Raw genomic sequence first — 18,777 nt, forward strand, 5'->3', positions numbered from 1 at the left:
GCGCTCACTTCAATGTTCTCTAGTTCTTCACATGTAGGATCTTCATTTAAGACAGTTTGCTACAGCAGGAAAATAATCCTACAGCAACAGGAAATGGGAATTATTATTTGGCTTATAATTACAAACTTCAGGAGCCTTTTTAAACCTCAAATACACTACACTTTTAAAAAATGTCCTGAAATGTATCCTGCAACAGGCTATATCAAATGAAGATCCTACATCTGTACATCCCTATTAGATTGATGGAGCTCCATGCTAAAACGTTAAAGTCTACACTAGCACAGACTGAGCTGTATAAACTATTGGAACCAAAACTTAAAAATAACTGATGTTGGCACAAGATAGAGGAAATGTTGGAATATAACTTACGAAATTACAGTTAACGAAAATGTACGCTTCATCCAGTATAAATTAATGTATAGAATTTATTAAACAAGAGACAATTTGCCAATGCGCCGTAGATTTTGTGGAGTCATGTCTTAAGTGTAAAACTGACAATGACTCAACAATCCATGCCTTCTAGGAATGCTATAAAGTCCAAAAGTTATGGGCGGAGCTAGAAAGTTGTCTGTCAGAAGTATTACAATGTAAACTTACTTTTAACTCGTCTGTCTGCGTATTCCAAGACGAGGCATATGGGGGTGTAGTGAGATACACAATGGGCTGGAAGATTCTCTTCTCATCTTGAAAAAACGTATACTGAAAACTTGGAAATCAATGAATCCACCATCATTTAACACCATGGAAAAATCTAATGATTTATTATTGAAATATTGAAATAGCATGGGTGACCGAGAAAAACAAATTGATACAATTGAAGGCCATGTGGCAAACAATAATACATGAACTAGGAATGGAGGTGTGAGCATGCAGGTCTGGGTAGAGGACATCTAGTCACTGTGTGCGTCTATGTACGTTGTTGTTCATATGTGTAGGTTTGTATTATTTAAAAAAAAAGTTAGGATTAAAAAAATATTATAAAAATAAATAAATCACAAATGTATGTTTAAACACAGCCAATGGGTTGTGATGGATAGTCAGTCTACCTCCTCCTCTCTACCATCTCTGGCCTACTACCAAACACATTCATCACACTGGGAGCCCATGTGTGTGTGGGTTTCTGTCTGTCTGTGTGTGTGTGTCTGTTTCTGTGTGTGTTTTATTGGATGTTTATGTGTCAGAATGAACTGCTCTCTGTGTCTCCTCTCACAATGAATATGTATAGACACACTAACACAGCCATAAGTCCTGCTACTGCCAGTGGGTGTTCTAGTTAATATATTCCTCACCATGTACATGGTGGTTTCATTCCAATGTATTTCATGTGTCTGATTAATACTGTTTGTACTGATGCCACCCACGGTTAATAATGTGTGAGTGCATGTGCATACCTGAATAAGTGCCTATGTGTGATATTGAATGTACAAATATACTGAATGTTGATGTCATGGATAATATGATATGGCCCGGGGGAATGAAGAGACATCACCATCCAACAGTATTGGGTAACAATCCTGGAAATGTGTCCGTTGCTGCACCTGTGCTCATGATTGGTTGCTGTCTGTCCTTCCCAGGTGAACATGCCAGATTTGGCGCTTCTCCGCTTCGTGGTATTGGACGACGACTACATCGGAGACGACTTCATTGGCCAGTACAGCGTGGCATTCGAGTGCCTTCAACCGGGCTACCGCAACGTGCCCCTGCTGGGTCTGGTGGGAGACCCCTTGCCCCACGCCAGCCTATTTGTCCATGTGGCTGTGACCAATCGGCGAGGAGGGGGCAAGGCCCAGAGGAGGGGTCTGTCTGTGCGGAGAGGGGTGCGGCGGGGGCGAGAGTACGTGACCCTACGGAACACGGGTATTAAAGTTCTGGATGATACGTTCCGCCCCGCTAGTGCCCCTCTCAAGGAGGCCACGGACTTGCGGGAGGATGCACAGGTGAGAGGGGTCAAAGGTTAATTCGATTTCTCACATACTTGCTGCGTTGCAAAGAAGTCCCTCTCTTCCATGTAGTATGGACTGGCTCACTTCCCCTCATGGATTTCCAGTCATCTGATTGGTGTAATCGTGGGGCTAGAGGGAGTTTCCACCATTTTTATTTATTTTATTTCACCTTTATTTTACCAGGTAGACTAGTTGAGAACAAGTTCTCATTTACAACTGCAATCTGGCCAAGATAAAGCAAAGCAGTGCGACACAAACAACAACACAGAGTTACACATGGAATAAACAAACATACAGTCAATAATACAATAGAAAAAATCAATATACAGTGTGTGCAAATGAGGTAGGATAAGGGAGGTAAGGCATTAAATAGGCCATAGTGGCAAGATAATTACAATATAGCAATTAAACACTGGAGTGATAGATGTGCAGAAGATGAATGTGCAAGAAGAGATACTGGGGTGCAAAATAAATAAAATAAATAACAGTATGGGGATGAGGTAGTTGGATGGGCTATTTACAGATGAGCTATTGTACAGGTGCAGTGATCTGTGAGCTGCTCTGACAGCTGGTGCTTAAAGTTAGTGAGGGAGATATGAGTCTCCAGCTTCAGTGATTTTTGCAGTTTGTTCCAGTCATCAATCTATCACTTGTCTGTTCCTTTTTAACAATGGACATCTAATTAGCATAATACTAAAATGTCCCAACAAAATCCGTCAGTTTAAGATATTAAACGTATTAGTTTATTGAATGGGCTGCGTCTCAATCTACTGCATCCGTCAATGTCGCCCTTCTGCATCTGTGGTGAAAGGTGGCAGAGCTAGAGTGGTGTTTGTCAGACCATAAGACATCCCAAATATCGGTCTAATGTAGCGTCTGAACGGTTTGGCCTACACACTATTATGCCCCTCCTGGAAGATGAGATTCATGAACACGATGGTGTTCTCCGTTTTGCTCTACGACCGCCACAAGCCTCACGGGACTCATCTGAAGTCGGTACAGACGATCTGCTACCTTCTGTCTGTAGCGTCTGAACAGTTGGGGCTACACACTGATATGACCCCTCTGTGAAAAGGTGAGACTCTCACAAACACATACGTCAGTTGTTTTTCTCCAGGACGCCCACAAGCCCCACAAACCTCACAAACCTCACAAACCTCACAAGCCCCACAAACCTCACAAACCTCACAAGCCCCACAAGCCCCACAAGCCCCACAAGCCCCACAAGCCCCACAAGCCCCACAAGCCCCACAAGCCCCACAAGCCCCACAAGCCCCACAAGCCCCACAAGCCCCACAAACCTCACAAGCCTCACAAGCCTCACAAGCCTCACAAGCCTCACAAGCCCCACAAGCCCCACAAACCTCACAAACCTCACAAGCCCCACAAGCCTCACAAGCCCCACAAGCCTCACAAGCCCCACAAGCCTCACAAGCCCCACAAGCCAAATTAATTGTTTAATCAAATACATTTTGTATATATTTTTTCAACCTTAAGGGGTCCTAAAAATGAAATAGTTAAATGATCCATGGTATGACTATCATGAAACAATTCCATATGTTAACTTAGTAGAACCCCCCCACCCCCCGCTTAGACTCTACAGGGCTAATATAGATAACCAAATGCATTTAACTTAATATTGAAATGAACAAATACATTTGAAAACATTTTCCTGCCCGAACAGATGGGGCCGATGTGCTGTCGTGGTGAAATAGGGCTTGTAAAGCAGGAGTCTTGGAGGAGTGTGATTTGGGCTAGAGTAGATGTATGACTGTGCTGCAATCAGATGCTACCTGTGAGTAGAGACAGAGGAGGATTATACAGTAGTCTATAAATACCAGAGAAGATAAGTCTCATAGATCTGGTCTGGATCCACTTATCTCTATTACACACACACACACACACACACACACACACACACACACACACACACACACACACACACACACACACACACACACACACACACACACACACACACACACACACACACACACACACACACACACACACACACACACACACACACACACACACACACACACACACACACACACACACACACACACACACACACACACACACACACACACACACACACACACACACACACACACACACACACACACACACACACACACACACACACACACACACACACACACACACACACACACACACACACACACACACACACACACACACACACACACACACACACACACACACACACACACACACACACACACACACACACACACACACACACACACACACACACACTAGGGCTGCACGATTATGGGCAAAAAATGCAATTAAAATTTTTGCAAAAAATATTGAGATTATAATCAAATGTTATTTGTCACATACATGTGTTTTGCAGATGTTATTGCTGGTGTAGAGAAATGCTTGTGTTTCTAGCTCCAACAGTGCAGTAATATCTGACAAGTAATATCTATCAATACACACAATCTAAAGTAAAGGAATGGAATTAAGAATATATAAATATTTGGACGAGCGAAGTCAGAGTGGCATAGACTAAGATACAGTAGATGAGTAATCCAAATATGAACATATTATTAAAATAACTAGTGTTCCATTTATTAAAGTGATATATATGAAAACACTTGGGTGAACTGTTGGAATCATAGAAATAACATGATTTATATTAAGAAGCAAAGTGGAAAGCAGCATTGTTCTTGTTTGGAACAATGTGTTGACAGCATTTTACCTAACAGAACCTCATGCAAACTTAGAGTGAATCTAATAGCGAGGAGGAGGAACTGCGCAGTTGAGTGACAGGGGGCGGGGCTTTGTGTGTGGGAAGCAGCCACAAGAGGAGAGAAAGATAAATGCTGAATGGCATTTCAAAATATTGCATGCTTCTGAGGTATGGATATTACACATGTCAATATTGTGATTTCCATGTGAATTCCATTAATTGTGCAGCACTAACGCACCCACCCACACAGTCGAACACACATGTCCACATAGTTCAATCTGTACTTTCTCTCTCTGACTCTCTCTCGGTCTGTCTCTCTCTCGGGCTGTCTCTCTCTCTCTCTCTCTCTCTCTCTCTCTCTGTGTCTCTGTCTGTCTCTTTCTCTCTCTCTCCCTCCGTCTGTCTCTCTCTCTCTCTGTCTCTCTCTCCCTCTCTGTGTCTCTGTCTCTCTTTCTCTCTCTCTCCGTCTGTCTCTCTCTCTCTGTCTCTCTCTCTCTCTCTGTCTCTCTTTCTCTCTCTCCGTCTGTCTCTGTCTCTCTCTCTCTGTGTGTCTTTCTTTCTCTCTCTCTCTCTGTCTCTGTCTCTCTCTCTCTCTCTGTCTCTCTCTCTCTGTGTCTCTCTCTCTCTCTCTCTCTCTCTCTCTCTCTCTCTCTCTCTCTCTCTCTCTCTCTCTCTCTGTGTCTCTGTGTCTCTGTGTCTCTGTCTCTCTCTCTCTGTGTCTCTCTCTCTCTCTCTGCCATGTGTCCAGCTGTATTCTCATCTGCCACTGTCTGTTATTAATCATAATGTGTGCCCCTGCCCCCTGCCCCCCCACCCACACACAAACAACCCACTCTGATCTCAGGTGGGCTGTGGTAATCACTAATGGGAGTGCTGGTCCAGTTGTTTTGGCAGTGTGTCTGATCTCCCAGTGTTTTGGCAGTGTGTCTGATCTCCCAGTGTTTTGGCAATGTGTCTGATCTCCCAGTGTTTTGGCAGTGTGTCTGATCTTCCAGTGTTTTGGCAGTGTGTCTGATCTTCCAGTGTTTTGGCAGTGTGTCTGATCTCCCAGTGTTTTGGCAGTGTGTCTGATCTCCCAGTGTTTTGGCAGTGTGTCTGATCTCCCAGTGTTTTGGCAGTGTGTCTGATCTCCCAGTGTTTTGGCAGTGTGTCTGATCTCCCAGTGTTTTGGCAGTGTATCTGATCTCCCAGTGTTTTTGTCAGTGTGTCTGATCTCCCAGTGTTTTTGTCAGTGTGTCTGATCTCCCAGTGTTTTGGCAGTGTGTCTGATCTCCCAGTGTTTTGGCAGTGTGTCTGATCTTCCAGTGTTTTGGCAGTGTGTCTGATCTCTCAGTGTTTTGGCAGTGTCTGATCTTCCAGTGATTTGGCAGTGTGTCTGATCTCACAGTGTTTTTGGCAGTGTGTCTGATCTCACAGTGTTTTTGGCAGTGTGTCTGATCTCACAGTGTTTTGGCAGTGTGTCTGATCTCACAGTGTTTTGGCAGTGTGTCTGATCTCACAGTGTTTTGGCAGTGTGTCTGATCTCACAGTGTTTTGGCAGTGTGTCTGATCTCACAGTGTTTTGGCAGTGTGTCTGATCTCACAGTGTTTTGGCAGTGTGTCTGATCTCACAGTGTTTTGGCAGTGTGTCTGATCTCCCAGTGTTTTGGCAGTGTGTCTGATCTCCCAGTGTTTTGGCAGTGTGTCTGATCTCCCAGTGTTTTGGCAGTGTGTCTGATCTCCCAGTGTTTTGGCAGTGTGTCTGATCTTCCAGTGTTTTGGCAGTGTGTCTGATCTCTCAGTGTTTTGGCAGTGTGTCTGATCTCTCAGTGTTTTGGCAGTGTGTCTGATCTCCCAGTGTTTTGGAAGTGTGTCTGATCTCCCAGTGTTTTGGCAGTGTGTCTGATCTCCCAGTGTTTTGGCAGTGTGTCTGATCTCTCAGTAGAGACCCCTGAGAGAGCCCAGTAAGCTCCCTCCCTTCCTCCCTCCCTCCCTTCCAAACACATTAGCTAGTGCAGTAAATGTTTAGCATGGATGCTTTCATGTCTACTCTCCTCGGTGACCCTAGCCTAGGTATTAAGGGGCTCACCCAAGTGCTCGTTATCTGATTTAGAATGACCTGAACCTGACCAGAGATTGGCCTGACATTCTCACAGACAATAGGAGGTGTTTTATGTGTTATAATCTGTGCTTGACTTGATCTATAGTGTATGTGTGGTCTGAGTTTACACCTTATCTGATGCTGTGATTTCATATCCTCTCTTAGTCTGGACTTTTTCAGGTCACATGGATAGAAAAAAACACCTGACCGTATGTACCTATAATACCCTGCATCTGACCTCCTTGCCCTCTCTCTCGCTCTGTCTCTCTCTCGCTCTGTCTCTCTCTCGCTCTGTCTCTCTCTCACTCTGTCTCTCTCTCTCTCTGTCTCTCTCTCGCTCTGTCTCTCTCTCGCTCTGTCTCTCTCTCGCTCTGTCTCTCTCTCGCTCTGTCTCTCTCTCGCTCTGTCTCTCTCTCGCTCTGTCTCTCTCTCGCTCTGTCTCTCTCTCGCTCTGTCTCTCTCTCGCTCTGTCTCTCTCTCTCTCTCTTTGTCTCTCTCTCTCTTTGTCTCTCTCTCGCTCTGTCTCTCTCTCGCTCTGTCTCTCTCTCGCTCTGTCTCTCTCTCTCTCTCTCTCGCTCTGTCTCTCTCTCGCTCTGTCTCTCTCTCGCTCTGTCTCTCTCTCGCTCTGTCTCTCTCTCGCTCTGTCTCTCTCTCGCTCTGTCTCTCTCTCTCTCTCTTTGTCTCTCTCTCGCTCTGTCTCTCTCTCGCTCTGTCTCTCTCTCGCTCTGTCTCTCTCTCGCTCTGTCTCTCTCTCGCTCTGTCTCTCTCTCGCTCTGTCTCTCTCTCTCGCTCTGTCTCTCTCTCGCTCTGTCTCTCTCTCGCTCTGTCTCTCTCTCTCTCTCTCTCTCCCCCCCAGAGGGCCAGTGTGACTTTCAAGGAGCATTGTGGGCTCCCCCCAGTGGCCAAGCTGAAGCAGTGCATCCAGAGCCTGGCCACGCGGCTTCAGACCCCAGAAGGCCCTCCGGGGGCCAGCATGACCCTGAAGGATGGCTACCCCCACTTGGAGGCCCTGGGCAGCATCACTGACACCACGCGCAAACTACTGAGCCACTATGATATGGTAGGGAACGCATGGGGAGAGAGTGAGAGAGATACGTTTGGGAATGCATATTGAAATAGATGTGTTATAACACTGAGCGAGAGACTTGTAGGTATAGGCATATGTTTGTTCACCCAGGTCTTCTGTACACATGCACACCCACAATTGGGGAGAGAGAGGCATGTATACACACACACGCACATACACAGGCCCACATCCTCCTCTCCAGCTGTGTTTACTCCCACAGCTGGAGAGAGGACTAGGAGAGAGATATAATTGAGAGAGAGGGAGAGAGGACAGAGAGAGGGAGAGAGGACAGAGAGAGGGAGAGGACAGAGAGAGGGAGAGAGGAGAGAGGAGGGAGAGAGGACAGAGAGAGGACAGAGAGAGAAGGAGAGAGGACTGAGAGAGAGGGAGAGGCCTGAGAGAGAGGGAGACAGGGAGAGAGGCCTGAGAGAGGGAGAGAGGCCTGAGAGGGAGAGAGGCCTGAGAGAGAGGCCTGAGAGACAGAGAGAGAGGCCTGTGAGACAGAGACAGAGGACTGAGAGAGAGGGAGAGGCCTGAGAGAGAGGGAGACAGGGAGAGAGGCCTGAGAGAGGCCTGAGAGAGGGAGAGAGGCCTGAGAGAGGGAGAGAGGCCTGAGAGAGGGAGAGAGGCCTGAGAGAGAGGCCTGAGAGACAGGGAGAGAGGCCTGAGAGACAGGGAGAGAGGCCTGAGAGACAGGGAGAGAGGCCTGAGAGACAGGGAGAGAGGCCTGAGAGACAGGGAGAGAGGCCTGAGAGACAGGGAGAGAGGCCTGAGAGACAGGGAGAGAGGCCTGAGAGACAGGGAGAGAGGCCTGAGAGACAGGGAGAGAGGCCTGAGAGACAGGGAGAGAGGCCTGAGAGACAGGGAGAGAGGCCTGAGAGACAGGGAGAGAGGCCTGAGAGACAGGGATAGAGGCCTGAGAGACAGGGAGAGCCTATAGGCTACCTGAGGGAGAAAAGAGGGAGGAGCATCGGTGCGAGTCGCATTAGAAGGGGTGGGAGATGAGAAAATGTTGGACGGGCAATGAGGCATGGCTGAGTCAAATAGGAATCCTGACTTTATCAGGTATCAAGGTAAGACCCAGATGCAGACCATGTCGAAGTAACAATGTTTATTACAGAAACGGGCAAAGGTACAGGACAGCAGGCAGGCAGAGTGGTCAGGCGGGTGGGTACAGGTTCAGGACAGGCAGAGGGGTCAGGCGGGTGGGTACAGGTTCAGGACAGGCAGAGTGGTCAGGCGGGTGGGTACAGGGTCAGGACAGGCAGAGTGGTCAGGCGGGTGGGTACAGGGTCAGGACAGGCAGAGTGGTCAGGCGGGTGGGTACAGGGTCAGGACAGGCAGAGTGGTCAGGCGGGTGGGTACAGGGTCAGGACAGGCAGAGTGGTCAGGCGGGTGGGTACAGGGTCCTGACAGGCAGAGTGGTCAGGCGGGTGGGTACAGGTTCAGGACAGGCAGAGTGGTCAGGCGGGTGGGTACGGTTCAGGACAGGCAGAGTGGTCAGGCAGGTGGGTACAGGGTCAGGATGGGCAAGGGTCAAAAACCAGGAGGACGAGAAAAGAGAGACTGGGGAAAAGCAGGAGCTGACCCAAAAACGCTGGTTGGCTTGACAAACAAGACGAACTGGCAACAGACAAACAGAGAACACAGGTATAAATACACAGGAGATAATGGGGAAGATGGGCAACATCTAGAGGGGGGTGGAGACAATCACAAAGACAGGTGAAACAGATCAGGGTGTGACAGACTTAATGAAGTGGTGATTAAAGAGCTCAGCCATGTCAGTTACAACCACATCGTCAACTTTAAGGGACATGTGCAACTGTGAGGAGGAGAGTTTATTCTCCAGGTCTTTAACCATTTTCCAGAACTTCTTGGGGTTAGATCCACAGAGAGAGAGAACTGCTGCTAAAAGTAACTTTGTCCTTCTGGATAGCCTGAGTGCACTTATTTCTCATTTTCCTGAACGAGAGCCAGTCAGCCTGAGTATGCGTGTGCCGAGCCTTTCGCCAAATGGTGTTCTTGATGTGGAGTAACTCTGCCAGATCACGGTCGAACCAGGGCTGAACCTGTTTTTAATTCTCATTTCCTTTATGGGGAAATGAGAAATAACAATACCACTGATCCCGGGAATGGAACCCACTATACTGGCGCTACAACCATCATGCTCTACCAAGTGTGTGTGTGTGTGTGTGTGTGTGTGTGTGTGTGTGTGTGTGTGTGTGTGTGTGTGTGTGTGTGTGTGTGTGTGTGTGTGTGTGTGAAATCCGTCATTGTTTGTCTGTATCTAAGGTCTAAGCCAGTATGAGACTCAGACCTTAGTCTCCCCAATGTCTACATCACACCCCTCACCCTTCACACATGGCCTTAGCCATCACACTCTCTCCTTCCCTTCCATCTCTCCATTCCTCTTTCCCTCCATCCTTCATCTCACAGTCATCCACCCCCCAGGTGTTGAGCAGCAGTGTTGGGTCACAGATGGGAAGTGAAGGACATTAGTCTGTAAATACCACAGTGTGTTGCTCTTTGGTGCCTGAAGGCTTGTTCATTGACTTACATTATATAATTTGTGTGTCTGTATAACTGACTCACTTTTAGCCAATATCTCTCATTGGTTAAGTGTATGTGTTTGTGTCTGTCTGTCAGTTGGTTGGTCTGTTAGTTGGTTGATCTGTGTACCTATCTCAGTCTCTGTATCTGTCTGTCTGTCCAGAGGCTCATCCAGCGTCTGTTTGTCTGTCCAGAGGCACATCTTGTCTGTCTGTGTCTGTCTGTGTCTGTCTGTCTGTCTGTCTGTCCAGAGGCTCATCTTGTCTGTGTGCTTACCTGCCTGCCTGTCTGTCCGTCCAGAGGCTTATCTTGTCTGTCTGTCTGTCTGTCCAGAGGCTCATCTTGTCTGTCTGTCTGCCTGTCTGTCTGTCTGTCTGTCTGTCTGTCCAGAGGCTCATCTTGTCTGTCTGTCTGTCCAGAGGCTCATCTTGTCTGTCTGTCTGTCCAGAGGCTCATCTTGTCTGTCTGTCTGTCCAGAGGCTCATCTTGTCTGTCTCTGTCCAGAGGCTCATCTTGTCTGTCTCTGTCCAGAGGCTCATCTTGTCTGTCTGCTTACCTGCCTGCTTACCTGCCTGCCTGCCTGCCTGCCTGCCTGCCTGTCTGTCTGTCTGTCTGTCTGTCTGTCTGTCTGTCCAGAGGCTCATCTTGTCTGTCTGCTTACCTGCCTGTCTGTCTGTCCGTCCAGAGGCTCATCTTGTCTGTCTGTCTGTCTGTGTCTGTCTGTCTGTCTGTGTCTGTCTGTCTGTGTCTGTCTGTCTGTCTGTCCAGAGGCTCATCTTGTCTGTGTGCTTACCTGCCTGTCTGTCTGTCCGTCCAGAGGCTCATCTTGTCTGTCTGTCTGTCTGTCTGTCTGTCTGTCTGTCTCTGTCTGTCTGTGTCTGTCTGTCTGTCTGTCTGTCTGTCTTTCCAGAGGCTCATCTTGTCTGTGTGCTTACCTGCCTGCCTGTCTGTCCGTCCAGAGGCTTATCTTGTCTGTCTGTCTGTCCAGAGGCTCATCTTGTCTGTCTGCTTGCCTGCTTGCCTGCCTGCCTGCCTGCCTGCCTGCCTGTCTGTCTGTCTGTCTGTCTGTGTCTGTCTGTCTGTCTGTCTGTGTCTGTGTCTGTCTGTCTGTCTGTCTGTCTGTGTCTGTCTGTCTGTCTGTCCAGAGGCTCATCTTGTCTGTGTGCTTACCTGCCTGCCTGTCTGTCCGTCCAGAGGCTTATCTTGTCTGTCTGTCTGTCTGTCCAGAGGCTCATCTTGTCTGTCTGCTTGCCTGCTTGCCTGCCTGCCTGCGTTCCTGCCTGCCTGTCTGTCTGTCTGTGTCTGTCTGTCTGTGTCTGTCTGTCTGTGTCTGTCTGTCTGTCTGTCTGTCTGTCTGTCTGTCTGTGTCTGTCTGTCTGTCTGTCCAGAGGCTCATCTTGTCTGTCTGTCTGTGTCTGTCTGTCTGTGTCTGTGTCTGTCTGTCTGTCTGTCTGCCTGTATGTCTGTCTGTCTGTCCAGAGGCTCATCCAGTGTCTGTCTGTCCCTTCCAGATGATCTCAGCCCAGAAGCAGCTGATTGAGAAGGCAGACGCTGTGCAGGAGAGGATTGCACAGGTTCAGAGAGAGGGTGAGAGGAGGGGATGGATGGACAGATGGAGGAATATAAAATTAATTTCTAACCAGCTAGAGTAATAACAATCCCTGGATCCTATCTTCAGGAATCTAGCAGTGTGATAATAATAACTAACTTGTATCTAATAACTTAAGTGTTCTACTGAAGTGTGATTGAAGAGCTCCATCTTTTATATTGTATTGTGTACCCCTGTCAGAAGAGATATGCTGGCTCAAGTGCATTGCCCTATATGGGAGAAATGGAGAGAGGAAAGTAAATAGCTGGTTTTGATTTACCATACTGATAAACGTCCCCAGATGTCGGTCTAGATCATGAGCCTTAAAAGGAGAGAAACTACTCACATAAGAGCTTGATACAAAAGGATAGCAAATGGAAAAAGGGATTTATTTTTATCCCCTGCTCAAGTGTGACATTTAATTGAGCTAAATGATTTTTGAACATTTTTCAAATGTAATGATATGGATTGTCTTTCTGTTACTTATGGCTAGCCTCAGCTCTCACTGACTCTTAATTTCCTCTCCGTCTCAACCACCTGTCCCTGTCTCGTCTCAGGAATGGAGTTTCATGAGGAGCTGCCTAGGCTGGGAGAGAAGGAAGGGCTGAAGGGTCGCAAGCAGAGCAAAGCCCTGGAGAGTTTCACCTGGAACATCACTGTACTCAAGGTACTCATGGAGGCACAATACAATACACTTTGTCACCAAGGGGAAAATGTCTTGGACACATTTATGCTGCTGTATATTATATAAACACCCGCCCTCTCTCTCGCTCTCTTTTACTTTCTCTCGTCTCTCTCTCCCCTCCCTCCCTACCTCTCTCCTTCTCTACCTCCCTCCCTCCATCGCTCCCTCTACAGGGTCAGTGTGATCTCCTGCATGGTGCCAAGGCAGACTCCCTGGATGCTCTGAGACAGTTGGCCCTGGCCTGTGAAGCCTGTGGCTTGACCTCTACCACCTCCTGCGGTCCCTCTGACCTCCTCTACACCCCTCACGGCAGGAGGGGCAGCACTCAGGAGAGAAGGGGCAGCAACCATGGCAATGGAAGAATCTGACACACCCAACCTACCAGAGAGAGGGAGGGGGAGACAGGGATGGAGCGGAAGAGATGGGGACACCCCCCAAAATCCCAAACTACCAGAGAAAGGGATGGAGGGGATGGGGACAGAGAGAGAGTGGAATGGTCTAGAATAGAGGCCAGAGCCTATCCCTTTATCCAGAATAAAGTATCAAGACTACTGAAGAATGGTTGCAGTAATTGGCCAGCCTTACTTTGTGTTCATCAGTCCTGAGGCTTTTTAACAATACAGGAATGTTCTTACGTTATGTAAAAAACACTTGTGCTTATTTAACAATGTGAACTTGGACTTAATATAACTTTCTCAATTTCTTTCTGATGGAAAAACATCAGAAAGTTTCACTAAATGAAATGAAACATCAGAAAGTTTTCACTAAATGAAAACATTTTCTATATGTTTTTTCTTCTCCCTTTAAGGGAATTGTGATTGTGAACACAAAACATTGTTCTGCTGTGAGAAAGAGTGGTGGTGACTTTTATGTTTAAGTTCTTTTCTCTATGGACCCTGTACGCTGAACCTAATGTTTGGATTTAGCTCAACTCACCATTTCTGAGCGCAATGGTTTCAAGAACCTGTTTAAGTTCTCCTTCCTAACATTTCAAGCCCGATAGTCAATGACATTTTCCCAGTAATTCACAACCTCAACAACAAGCGCCTGTTATACTCTGTTAGCCGGGGTTGTCTGCCCGCCTGAAGACTTTCCAGGTAGCCTAGTGGTTAGAGCGTTGGGCCAGTAACTGAAAGGTTGCTGTATCAAATCACCGAGCTGACAAGGTAAAAATCTGTCCTTCTGCCCCTGAGCAAGGCAGTTAAGCCTCTGGGCGCCGAAGACGTGGATGTGGATTAAGGCAGCCCCCTGCACCTCTCTGTTTCAGAGGGGTTGGGTTAAATGCGGAAGACACATTTCAGTTGAAGGCATTCAGTTGTACAATTGACTATGTATCCCCCTTCTCCACATGCATCCACCTAATTTATCCCTCGGAGGAACTGATGTAACGCTGCTGATGAGAGCCCGCCTCGTAGTGGATACAACGGGGGGCTTTCATTCAGGGATGGAGTGACGGGTGACCCCCCCTGTCCAAGAGGACATGCTGAGTGACGATTGATTGATTGATTAATTGGTTGTGTTAAAAAGGCTTGGTTGATTGATAGATGTGTATTTCCCTACTAGAGGACATTATTGGCATGGCTGTGTTACTATGAGGGAATTATAGGGGCCCCTTTCTCTATGTGATGACTGAAGGTATGTGCTGGGTTTGTCCCAGCTTAAAAAACTCACTCAGCTAAACACTGATGTACTCTGACAAAGAACTACAAAAATGGCGCCACTAGGTGCTACTACTAACCTCGGTGTGTTTTTATGCTTGCCCACTTCTGATGATGGAGTGTGGGACATTAAATTGGGTCTCCTGTGGCTCAGAGGTAAACATTCCGTTTGTCATTCTAGCCTGGGGTAGGAGGTGATGTACCGTCCCTACAGTGATGTTCAACGCACACAGCAGTAATGCTGGAAGGATAATGGAATGCTGCATAAGAAAGGCTATTAGCTAAATAAAAACTCATGCCCCTTACCATAGAACAGGTGTTAGTTCTAAAGCCTCGGCCTCTGCATTAACCCTTTATGTGCATTTTTGAACAAAAAAGACAGATGAGTCGTTCCATCAAAATAGAGCCTTTTGCATTTTATGTAGAAATTGTGCACCAATATTGAATTTGAAAAGTCTGTTATATTAAATGAAGTGCCCTTTAATATAGACCACATGGAGAATTCAATATCTTTATAAGGAATAACGTGCCAAAATTCAGTTACTGCAAGGAAGATTTGAACCCACTTACCCACAACATTTCTCCCAAGTTTTCAACATCATTGTAAAGTCCTAGTTATTTTGTTGCTTTGACAAAGTCAATTCTGAAGATTATTATTGATTTAATGTGATATATTTACATCTGTCCCTCATTTTAAGGTCAACCCGGTTACCTGAACTGAACTCTCTTTTTAAAATGCTGAAACTATTCCTTTAAAAAATAAAAATGGAACATCTAATAGTCAAATTCTAGTGTAAAAGCAGGGGAGCTGGTTCTACTCTTTTTGGACATTTTCTAGTGTTTTGTGGTGGAAAACTGAGCGGGTCGGAGTATAACACGTCAACCCTGTTACCCATAGATAGACAGGCTAGAAATGTTTTAACAATTTAAAGCTTGCATTCACTTGCCCCTCACAACAATCTTCCATTCCCCCTGTCACAAGGTGATTCATCACTGATTTAAGATGAAATCGCCAACCTTGTTACTTTATTTGGTACATAATAGGTACTTACTATAGTAATGTTTTTATTTAAACCTCTCGAGATGGAACGACCCAGATACAGATGGAACGACCCAGATACAGATGGAACGACCCAGATACAGAATACAAAAATTCCTGTCTAGCCTAATCTGCTCGACTGGTGTGTTGATGTTTTTTGCTGTGTTGAGATTCTACAAATCTTAAATGAACAACACACTAACAACACTATGGTCCAACGCCATAGTTCTTTACTTTACTATAGTAACTCTCTGTAAACCTTAAAGACCATTTAGCAAGTTACATTTGGTTACATTTTTTAAATAAAAATAGAATAACCCCCCATGGTGTGACTTATGCCGTGTTCAAAACAACTGGTGCGTTCAAGACAACTGGGAACTCAGGGGGAAAAAAACAGCTCCGACTAGGATTTTTTTTTTTTTACGGTCATCCAACTCGAAAATTCAAGTTGGACACACTGGCATCTTTCTAGAGTGCTGACTTTCCGACCTGAAGATCACTAACGTCGTGATTTGACCTCGTTTGACCTCGAGTTCCCGGTTGCCTTGATAGCCCCATTATAGCGTCCCTTATAGCGATGTGTGTATGGGCTACGGCTGCATCCCAAAGGGCACTCTATTCCCTACATAGTGCATTACAACCTATGTCTGTCTGTGTCTGCTATCTCTGACCGAGCATTCAAACAAATGTTTGTTTCGTCCCGTCGCCGTACACTCTTGTCACAGTGTGTTGTCTTTGTAAAAACAAATATAGAAGAGGATTTATTGAAGGGGATGACGACTGTTTTAAAACTAATAAATATTATATTAAATGGCCCTAGCTTTCATTTTGAAAAGCTAGTTTTTTTTTCTATCTGATAACCAATGTCACAGTTTCACCCTGACTAAATAAAACAATATTTTACTGACCATTAAATCGCCTTGTCTTCTTTCTTGTCTTCCATCTTATCATCATGGAATTGTCACATTGGTTCTCTCTAAAACGTTCTCATAGAAAAGGAGGGAAAGAAAGATGCATTTGGAAGGTAATGGGTCTGAGCCTTGGTGTTGATGGCCAGTAGTAGTTAGGAATAATAGAGGTGTAGTTTGCCAGAACAGCCAGTAAGTGGAGGTGTTTATCAAGAGAACGAGGAATAATCCCTAGTAGGCTACTGCACTGCACTTTCCTCAGGGTCACTACTATCCCGAGTACTTTGGAAGTCACTACCTTAACCCCTAACTTAACCATAACCATAACTCTTACCTAACCATAACCCTAACCTTAACCATAGCCCTTATCTAACCCTAACCTTAACCATAACCCTAACCCCTACCCTAAGCTTAACCATAACCCTTACCTAACCCTAACCCCTACCCTAATCTTAACCCCTACCGTAACCATTTTACATGTCTACTTCAATGGGGTAGGGACGTCCCAAGGACACCGGATAGCACAGGCCTTTTCCATGATAAATAAGGCTAAACAAATGTCAATCTTTCCTAAATGTGATTGAATGTTCAATACTCAAGCTTGGCTGCTAAGTAGGCTGATTTATTTTCATATCAAGCTTATAAAGAGTGATGGTAATTACATTTTATGCTACACTTCAAAAGTAGACTAATATGTTTTAGTCCTACAACAAGAATCAACACTGGCACGGGCCTGATGTCATAGAACTGAAAGAAAACCTCACTTCTCTATCTCTCTCCCTCCCTCCTCCCTCACTCCTCTCGTGGTCCTGTACACTGGACAATGTCTCAGGGGGGGATTGTGTGCAGCAGATGGGAGGTGATGGAACTCTGTGGTAGTGGAGGAGGAGGTCTGTCAGCTCCTAATGCAGGGGGAACATCTGGCTGCTGCTCGCCCTATCACCACCCTTACACACACATACCTTCACTACCATCACCACACTTTAGCCTGGGGCCACTAGGGGCTACACAGGGCCATGCTGGGGCCTCAGAGACACACAGCACAGGAGACGCCCCTTATATTTTAAAAGTGAAGGAATAGTGAAGTATAATGTGTTGAATTATTTCACAGCTTTGAGGCCTAGTGTTAACTCCTGAGTTGGTCTATGTGCTAATAGTCCATCCTATATATGACGAGGTTGTGAAATAGGGAATGACAGAATCTGAATGTGAAGGACCTACTGAATGTTCAACTGTCTTGAAGTATTCCCGCTGGGCACACCCCGTCATTTCAACGTGGAAATGTGGGTAATATTTGTTTGAGACATTGATCAGTGAGATGTTGGCCTTTATTCACCCACTCAAAAATTACATCAGTAAGTTTGTTGAATTCCCAATGTGTTATCACTATGCTTTCAACCATCTAAAAGCTCAACAAAGTTCAAATGGCAATACAATGTCAGATGTTTTTGATTTCATGTATTCCACTGTGCTTCATCTAACAGCACAACCAAAGGGAAAAAAACAAAGGATTACAGTTGAGATGACATTAAAAGTACATAGTGCAAGTCATCAGTGCTGTTTGCGATCCTGTGCAGATTAATATAACAATTGTGAATATTTCCACAGACCTGGGACCTTTGCATGCTATCTTGAACACACACCTTTCTATGATTACATAAGAAGACATGTATAGTTACAGTAACCTGGAAGTGACCATGGATGAGTTACATATTTTAAGGTTGAATAAATACTGTTACATTAGTTTGTAGGATAGCCTTAAGTTTTGGCTGTTCATTGTATTTCAAAAGTAATATTGAACTGTGTTTGGGTGACAACACAACCAAATATCAACATTTAAAAGAGATGTATCTAATGCTAGGATAGTTTCATCAGAGCCACTGGCTGAATCCTATACCTTAAATGTAGACTCAGCGATATGACCTAGATGCAGAAAGTAAACAGCACAGTAGTGGGTCAATTTTCGCAACAATTAAGAGCGTTGACGCGCAAGGCTCAACTTCTCCACTGTTTTGGTGGCCTGGCTACCACACCGTGAACAGCGTGAAGCGAAACCGTGCACGTGCGCAGATACGGTGTGTGACTGTGTAAGAGCGAAGTCTTGCATCTCATCTCAGTGTCTGCCTGTTGGTTGTCAACACAACCAAATATCAACATTGGAAGGAAATGTATCTCTGACTTTTTAATTCCAGTTTGTCAACAAATTAGTAAATTATATGTTGGATTCGAGTCTCCATCTCAACCAAAAATATAAGTTTAAGGACTAAATCAAACTTTATTTAATATGCATTTAAAGTTTTATTTTATTTAGTCTTATTCTTTAACTTAGATTTTGGGTTGAGCTGGAGATGGGAATCCAACATATCAATTATTAGTTTGTAGTTTATAGTCAAACTGGAATTAAAGCCAGACTAAGTCAGTGGCACCGATGGAACTATTTCTTCCAGTTCCATCAATTAATTATAGATATGTTAGATTTACATCTCCACCAAAAATCTAAGTTAAGGAATAGGATCAAATCCAACTTCATTTAAAGTG

The 18,777-nt window shown here is 45.6% G+C and overlaps 1 protein-coding gene across 1 annotated transcript in view; it reads left to right on the forward strand.

The window, feature by feature from the left end:
• Positions 1–16,246, forward strand: part of LOC129816625 (inactive phospholipase C-like protein 1) — a 105,504-nt gene extending 89,258 nt beyond the window's left edge. The window contains exons 6-10 of the mRNA XM_055871338.1: positions 1,575–1,937; positions 7,602–7,805; positions 11,873–11,948; positions 12,507–12,616; positions 12,808–16,246. Coding sequence (XP_055727313.1) covers positions 1,575–1,937; positions 7,602–7,805; positions 11,873–11,948; positions 12,507–12,616; positions 12,808–13,002 — 948 coding nt within the window. The 3' untranslated portion in view covers positions 13,003–16,246. The remainder of the gene's footprint in view (positions 1–1,574; positions 1,938–7,601; positions 7,806–11,872; positions 11,949–12,506; positions 12,617–12,807) is intronic.
• Positions 16,247–18,777: the final 2,531 nt, after the last annotated feature.

This window comes from Salvelinus fontinalis, chromosome 19 (assembly GCF_029448725.1).
Source record: "Salvelinus fontinalis isolate EN_2023a chromosome 19, ASM2944872v1, whole genome shotgun sequence".
In the NCBI taxonomy this organism is placed as follows: domain Eukaryota; kingdom Metazoa; phylum Chordata; class Actinopteri; order Salmoniformes; family Salmonidae; genus Salvelinus; species Salvelinus fontinalis.